We start from the raw sequence: 8,769 nt of genomic DNA on the forward strand, positions 1-8,769 counted from the left end.
TGAGGAAACAGAGGCACAGAGAAATTAAGGAACTTGCTTAAGTTCACACAGCTAGTACATAATGGAGTTGGGATTTGAACATATAATCTGATTCTAGCACCCATGCTCTTATCCATTGTGCTATATTGAATTGATTCCAGGTGGAGAATCAATTGAGTTTTAGTAACTAGAACACTTCACATGAATATATATAATTTTTACCAACTTTTTATTTTTAAAAATGATAAAGTTATAAAAAAGTTGAAAGATTTATATAACAAACATATATATAGATTCAACAATTTTGCTTCGTTTAATCTCTTTCGTGCACACTCTCTCTCTCTACACACACACACACACACACACACACACACACACACACACACACACACGATCTCTGTTTTTTAAAAAGTAAATGACAGGGACTTCCCTGGTGGCGCAGTGGTTAAGAATCTGCCTGCCAATGCAGGGGACACGGGTTTGATCTCTGGTCTGGGAAGATCCCACATGCCGCAGAGCAACTAAGCCCATGTGCCACAACTACTGAGCCTGCATGCCTAGAGCCCATGCTCTGCAACAAGGGAAGCCACCGCAGTGAGAAGCCCGTGCACCACAACAAAGAGTAGCCCCCGCTCGCCTCAACTAGAGAAAAGCCCGCGCACAGCAACAAGGACCCAACGCAGCCAAAAATAAATAACTAAATATATTTAAAAAAAAAAAAAAAAAAAGTAAATGACAGACATCATGACACTCCTAAGAACCATCTCCTAAATAGCAATAATACCATTATCACGTTTAAGAAGTATAACATTGAGTACAGACTGTTTTAATAACCTTTAGTCTGTTTAGAGTAAGTCCAATGTCCTGTTAGAAGTTGAAATCACATTGTTAAAAAAAATTTATCAAAATCTGACTTTTTTTTTTCTTCTCAGAAATCATATTCCATGCCCATTGGCATTGAATTTCAGCGGAGATATGCAACGATTGTTCTAGAGCTTGAACAACTGAACAAGGACCTAAACAAAGTTTTGCATAAAGTTCAACAGTACTGCTATGAGGTAGGTAATTTGTATGAATTTCCCTTGTGGGGATTGTGACCTCCACTCTTATCTGAAGCTTAATACTGTTACCATCACATTTCAGAAAATCCAAATTAAGCCAATATCCTTTAGCAGAACCATATTTTATATATATTTCTATTCCTTACAGAATCAGTATTGAAGAGTGCTTTATACACAGTGAGCTATCAATTCTGTTGGTTTTCTGTTTGTTTGAATTACAAATGATTATATTATAGCTCTCCTGAAATTTAGAAACATCCAGAAAAATAATTTCTTTTAATTCCACTACCCCAAAGACTATATTTTGGTTTACTTCCTCCTAATTTTTTTTTTTTTTTTACCATACATGCTTTTTCTCACAAAGTTATGATCATGCTGTGTATATAATTTTGTTTGTTCCTTTTTAAACTTTATATTTGGGAATTCCCTGGTTCAGACTCCGTGCTTTCACTGCCGAGGTCCCAGGTTCAATCCCTGGTCAGGGAACTAAGATCCTGCAAGCCATGCGGCGTGGCCAAAACAATTTAAAAAATAAATAAAAATTTTAAAAATAAACTTTACATTAGAACTATAGATTCTTGAACTTCAGTCACATAGATTATAGGGTTATTTGTGAATTATCATTATTGTTATTATCATGCACATATAATTATATATATGAAGGTGGTTCAACAGGTTCACCTAAATATGAGTTTCTTACTAAAAGGTAAGAATTAGGTGATTGTGATGAGTTTAGTGTGCTCCTGCATTTACTTTCTTAGAGGCTGTATATTTCCAGTAAAGCCACTCTTATTTTTTTTTCAAGTATAGTTGATTTACAATGTTTCAGGTGTACAGCAAAGTAATTCAGATACATATATATGTATCTGAAATTTATATATGTATTATATATGTAATTATATATATTCTTTTTCAGATTCTTTTCCATTATAGGTTATTACAAGATATTGACTATAGCTCCCTGTGCTATACAGTAGGTCCTTACTGTTTATCTGTTTTATATATGGTAGTATATAACTATTAATCCCAAATTCCTAATTTATCCTTCCCCCACCCCTTGGGAAACCCTTTGGTAACCCTTTACATGTCCCCTTTTCTGTGTCTGTGAGTCTATTTCTGTTTTGTAAATAAGTTTATTTATATCATTTTTAAATCTTTTTTTGGTGTCATTTTTTTAGATTCCATGTTTAAGTGATATCATGATCTTTGTCTTTATCTGACTTACTTCACTTATGATTATCTCTAGGTCCATCCATGTTGCTGCAAATGGCATTATTGCATTCTTTTTTATGGCTGAGTTATATTCCATTGTATGTATGTACCACATCTTCTTGTTTTGTTCTGTTTTGTTTTTTTCTTATATTATACCACATCTTCCTTATCCATTCATCTGCTGATGGACATTTAGGTTGTTTCCATGTCTTGGCTGTTGTAGATAGTGCTGCTGTGAACAGTGGGGTGCGTGTATCTTTTTGAATTAGAGTTTTCATCTTTTCTGGATATATGCCCAGGAGTGGGATTGCTGGATCATAATGTTAACTCTATTTTTAGTTTTTTAAGGAACTTCCATACCATTCTCCATACTGGCTGTACCAATTTATATTCCTGACAGTGTCTGAGGGTACCCCTTTCTCCACACCCTCTCCAGCACTTATTATTTATAGAATTTTTGATGATGGACATTCTGACCAGTGTGAGGTGATACCTCATTGTAGTTTTGATTTTCATTTCTCTAATAATTAGAGATGTTTCATGTTCCTGTTGGCCATCTGAATGTCATCTTTGGGGAAATGTCTCTTTAGATCTTCTGCCCATGTTTTTATTGGGTTGTTTGCTTTTTGATATTGAGCTGTATAAGCTGTTTGTATATTTCAGAAATTAATCCCTTGTTTGTTGCATCGTTTGCAAATATTTTCTCCCATTCAGTAGATTGTCTTTTTGTTTTATTTAGTTTCTTTTGCTGTGCAAAAGCTCTTAAGTTTAATTAGGTCCCATTTGTTTATTTTGCTTTTGTTTCCATTACTCTAGGAGGATCCAAAAAAATATTGCTGCAATTTATGTCAAAGAGTGTTCTGCCTATGTTTTCCTCTAGGAGTTTTATAGTATCTGGTCTTACATTTAGGTCTTTAATCCAGTTTGAGTTTATTTTTGTATATGGTGTTAGAGAATGTTCTAATTTCGTTATTTTACATGTAGCTGTCCATTTTTCCCTGCACCATTTATTGAAGAGACTGCCTTTTCTCGATTGTATATTCTTGCCTCTTTGTTGTAAATTAATTGGCCATAAGTGCGTGGGTTTATTTAAAGCCATCTCTATTTGTGATATGAGATTCTTAAACAGTTTTTTATGACACTAGCCTCATAGATAAGTCCCAAAGATCTGCCATTGGTGATGTTATAATCCACTTGAATAGAACTGAGGGAAATGAACTGTGATTACTTGTAACTAAACTCTGAGTATATTTTGCTCATTCCTTTAGCCATCCATTATCATTTATTTTTATTTTCCAGGTAATTGTCATTTACCTACATAGCAATATGTGTGTCCTAGCAAATAGAGTTCTCCCCATGGACTAGCAACCATCCACAAGAGGTGCAAACCAAGCAGTCCAAGATAACATATAACAAAACATGCAGAAGTGGATTGCTCACCAGTCTTTTTCTATCTCATTATGTACGCAAGGCCATATGTGATAGGCTCATTTCCTAATGGAGTAAAATGATTTAATTTTCACAAAGTTCTTATGGAAGTACAATATTGATTTTAAAATAAGAACAAGCAAGTCTACTTCTAAATATATACCAAGTATATGTGAACATGTATTTACCAAAAGATATACACTAAAACATACATAGCATCACTGTTCATTATAGCCAGAAATTAGAAATTACCCAAATACCCATCAATACTAGAATGAATCAGTAAACTGACATATAATATACAATGGAATTCTCAGCAATAAGAATGAATGAACTCTGGGACTTCCCTGGAGGTCCAGTGGTTAAGACTTGGCCTTCCAGTGCAGGGGGTGCAGGTGCGATCCCTGGTCAGGGAGCTAAGATCCCACGTGCCTTGCAGCCAAAAAACCAAAACATAAAACAAAAGCAATACTGTAACAGATTCAATAAAGACTTCTTTAAAAAAAACAGTCCACATCAAAAAAAAATCTTAGAAAAAAAAAATGAATGAACTCAACTACTCACAACACTATGGATGAACTCACAAATATGTGAACATATTTGTTCATATGTAAATATTGAACAGATAAAGTCAGACACAAAAGAATATATAATGCATGATTCCATTTATGTAAAGGTCAAAAGCCAACATACGATACTAGAAGTCAGGATGGTGGTTACCCTTGGAGTATTATACTGGAAGATGACAATTGGTCTCTTAGGGCCTGGTGATGTTCCATTTTAATCTCGATGCTGATTTCTCATGTTTGATCTGTGAAAATTCATTAACCCATACACTTTAGGATTTTTATCCTTTTATATGTTTATGTATACTTCAATTTAAAGAAAACTTTTAAGTGTTAGAAGACAAGGTTCCTCACTGCAGTGTTACTGATAATCGCAAAATATTAGAAAAAACCTAAATGCCCATACATAGGGAGTTGGCTAAACTTACGGTACATCCCATGGTGGAGCAGTGTGCTGCTCTAAGAATGATCAAGGAAGCTCTCTGGGATGATTAGGAGGCACATAGCTACCTTAACCGAGGTGACCAAAGATAACAGCAGCAGTAGTGGGACAGATAAACATCATGCGCCTCCTGATCACCATGCACTGACAAGAACTCAACATCACTTTTGTGGTGTTCCTGCCAAAGGTGTATAACCTTAGTCTAATCAAAAGGAAACAGACAGACCCACATTGAGGGATATTATGCAAAATAATTGGCTGGTGCTGTTCAAAAATATCAAGGTCATGAAAGACCGAGGAACTGTTCCAGAGTAAAGAAGTCTAGAGAGACAGGACAACCAAATGTTTTCAGGGGGAAAACTAGCTATGTGTTGGGACAGTTGATGAAATCTGAATATAGACTGTTAGAAAATCACATTATAAATAGTGCTAGATTCCTGATTGTGATCACTGCACTATGGTTATGTAAGAGAATATCCTTGGACTTAGGAAATACAAACTGGAGTATTTAGGGGTAAAGAGGCACAGTGTTTGCAACTTACTCTCAAATAGTTAAGAGAAAAAAAATTATATACAGACAGAGAAAGATCAAATGTTAAGTCAAACAGTAAACCATAAGCAGTTAGTGAATCTGGGTAAAAGGTTATCAAGAGCTTTTTGTTCTATTCTGTTTTAGAAGTTTTAAAGTATCTCAAAATTAAAAGTTACCAAAAATATAAAACAAATCAGAAAAAAAATACAGTTAGAGGAGAAAAAACTTCTAAGGTAAGAGTGAGCATCATTTTTGTTATAAATGCTAGATTTATAAAAATGCTAACCTGAAAACAGGGCACAAACACACAGAAATTATCATGGCCTTATGAATGTATGTCTTATGTTTTAATCATCTGTATTCAGCTTGCTCCAGACCAAGGGCTCCAGCCTGCAGATCAGCCGACGGATATGAGACGAAGGTGTGAGGAAGAAGCACAGGAAATTGTTCGGCATGCAAATTCCTCAACAGGACAGCCCTGCGTAGAAAATGAAAATCTGACGGGCTTAATCTCCAGGCTTACAGCTATTTTATTACAGATTAAGGTAAATTTCGGAGAACTTTTTGGAGAAAATATTAAGAATATTTTCTTAATTTTGACACCTAAGCAAACTATGCTAATTTGTTGCTAAAAAATTAAACTATATATTAGAGCAGGGTGTTTGTCTGTATCTGAACTATAATTCAATTAAATTTTGAAATATTTTTTTCCTTTAGTGTCTGGCAGAAGGAGGAGACCTGAATTCCTTTGAATTTAAATCACTTACAGATTCATTAAATGATATCAAGAGTACAATAGATGCTTCTAATATCAGGTAATTCATTAGATGTATTCTAATTATTTTTATATTAAATTCATAGTGATTTCCAGTATAAGCTTTAAGACTTACATATTTATGAAGTATTCATATGATTTTTATCCTTGAAATAAATTGTAAACGAGCTTTTCGGTTATATCCAGTCTATTGACAGAGTAGAATTTTCAGATGGATTTTTTTATACAAAGGAATCAGAAGACATAATATTTAGGTTTGGGTTTAGCATGGATTTCAACTTAGAAGTCTTCCCCAAAGAGAGATTCGTCCTCTCTTTCCAGTACTCCCGTGGCTTCTTTGCTTCTTTCAAATATACTTTTTCAATTATTACTGAAGTAGAATTATGGCTGATGTAAAGGGAAGATTTCTTACTTACCTGGGGTCATTATCTTAGCTATTTCCTAACTTCATTTCAGCTCTGCCTTTTTTAAAAATTGTTCTTCCTCATTTTGTGAGTTATGTAGTTAACCATGTTTCTTCTTTCTTTAGTTGCTTTCAGAATAATGTAGAAATTCATGTTGCACATATTCAGAGTGGCCTGAGCCAGATGGGAAACTTACATGCCTTTGCAGCAAATAACACCAACAGAGACTGAATAGAAGATTTAATTATTACAACTGCATAGGACATTGTTTTTGAGAAGTTCTCTTCCTTTATATAGGCTTCCAACACCAAATAACCTAACTGCTGGAAAACAAGGGAAAATTAAATCTCCAAATAAGGCATTTTAATATACTGTACTGCTTCTTAAACCAGCATTGCTGACCAGCATTATATTTATTTTTCTTTTATTATTCAGCTGCAGTAGCACTGCTTATGTTACATATGTTTATTAGCAAGTACTTTTAAACTGAAAATGTCTGAACATAATATAATTTCATGGAAGAATATGTTGACCATCTTTTTAACGTGCATGAATTCAACCCAACCCATGCAGACAACTACTGCAATGGAGAACGTGAAGAAACATGGTCTTTTTGTGCATTATGCATGGCAATGTGGAAATTCCATCTAGAAAATTACAACTCCAGTTCATTTAGTTGATCACCACCTCAGTCTTCAAAAGATAACATCATGAGATATGGGAAGTCCTCATTTTTAGGAAGCCACTGGAATATAGGTGGGAAATATGGACTTTACAAGTATATATGATATATACTTGCAATGTGACATGGTTCTATAGATCATTTTATAATAATAAATATTTTAATTTATCATAATTTATAAAAGAAACCTTTGTTGTTTGTCTGTTGAAAGAAAATGAAGGAGCAGGAAAGAAACATTACTGCAAGATGCTTAATTTCAGCAAATGGATTTGGCATGTCTCTTCCCATCAATTCAGGGGAAGATGTGCTATTGTTATGGGATTTATTTTTTAAAAAAAAAGACTGAACACACTATTTTCATATTTTTTGTTTATTTGCACAACTCTTGAACCAGATTACTGGTTAAAATCCAACAGTTACACAATTTTTAAAGTAAAAAGATTTTATAAGGAAAACAAATATAATAGCCAGTGCTAGGAAATGGAGAAAAAGGTTTGTATTTGGTTGTGGGCTTTTTTGGTTTTTGGTTTTTTAAGGAAAACCCTGCCTAAGATGTTAATCTTGTAAAAAGTGTGTATTTGGAATTTTCTCTGTTTTAATATAGAATATTATAAAGTCAAAATAAAATTAATTGTTTTCAGATTTGGACTTTAAGATATAGCTGTAGAAGTGGCTTTGATTCTTTTAGATGTCTCATAAAATGAGACTTTTTATATGTTAATGTATAATAAAACTGAAACAAGATTATTTTCCATTTGAAATTTTTGTATAGTTTAAAAATGCTTCCATATTCTTTGTTGGTATTGTGCCACTGCAGTACTTTAGTGCAGAGTTTATATTTAGCTAAACTGTTATGTTAATTAAGAAATGCATAAATCTTTTATTCTTAATATTTGTAATTCTAAATAAATTGATCTATGAAAATTAACATGACCTACATTTTCATTTAATTAATACAAGTTGATAAGTATTCCTTCTATTTAAAAAGTTTTTTAAAATTATCATTTCCACTAAATTATATTTTTAGGAAAAACGGTACAGATTAATTACCAAGTCATTTTGAATTAAAATATCATTAGGGTTTTTTTTTCCCATCACTGAGTAATCACTGTGGAAAACACTAAGCAAGCAAGTTACTTGGCTTACTATAGACCTAGAGAAGGGTTTATTTTTTTTTTTTTTGCGGTACACGGGCCTCTCACCGTTGTGGCCTCTCCCGTTACGGAGCACAGGCTCTGGACACACAGGCTTAGCGGCCATGGCTCACGGGCCCAGCCACTCCGCGGCACGTGGGATCTTCCCGGACCAGGGCACGAACCCGTGTCCCCTGCATCGGCAGGCGGACTCTCAACCACCGCGCCACCAGGGAAGCCCAAGGGTTTATTTTTTAATATATTCTGCCTAGACTTAGGTAAGCATTTTTTACATTTTTTCTTTTACATTTCTTAAGGCTAACTTGTCACACTTAATTTATACCTCGTCATTGTAAAGCAATTATACTCCAATAAAGATGTTAAAAAATAATAAAATAAAATAAATTATACCTTGTTTTGCACATATTTAATGAAGCATTGTCCGTATCTTTCAGTGCCATCATGTGTTGATGGCAAGAACTGTGCCTAAGAATATATTTGAATTTTAATTTTGTGTAAGGAAGAAGAAATCTATATAATTCAAAGTAGTCATTT

At 33.8% G+C, this 8,769-nt stretch overlaps 1 protein-coding gene across 1 annotated transcript; it reads left to right on the top strand.

The window, feature by feature from the left end:
• The first annotated feature begins 916 nt into the window (after positions 1–916).
• Positions 917–8,011, top strand: LOC103071654 (protein lin-9 homolog). Its single transcript, XM_007454461.1, has 4 exons — positions 917–1,037; positions 5,586–5,765; positions 5,938–6,035; positions 6,525–8,011. Exons 1-4 carry the CDS (start codon positions 924–926, stop codon positions 6,628–6,630), a joined length of 498 nt encoding a protein of 165 aa, XP_007454523.1. The 5' UTR covers positions 917–923; the 3' UTR covers positions 6,631–8,011.
• Positions 8,012–8,769: the final 758 nt, after the last annotated feature.

The sequence above is a fragment of the Lipotes vexillifer genome, unplaced genomic scaffold (assembly GCF_000442215.2).
Source record: "Lipotes vexillifer unplaced genomic scaffold, Lipotes_vexillifer_v1.1 scaffold634, whole genome shotgun sequence".
In the NCBI taxonomy this organism is placed as follows: Eukaryota; Metazoa; Chordata; class Mammalia; order Artiodactyla; family Lipotidae; genus Lipotes; species Lipotes vexillifer.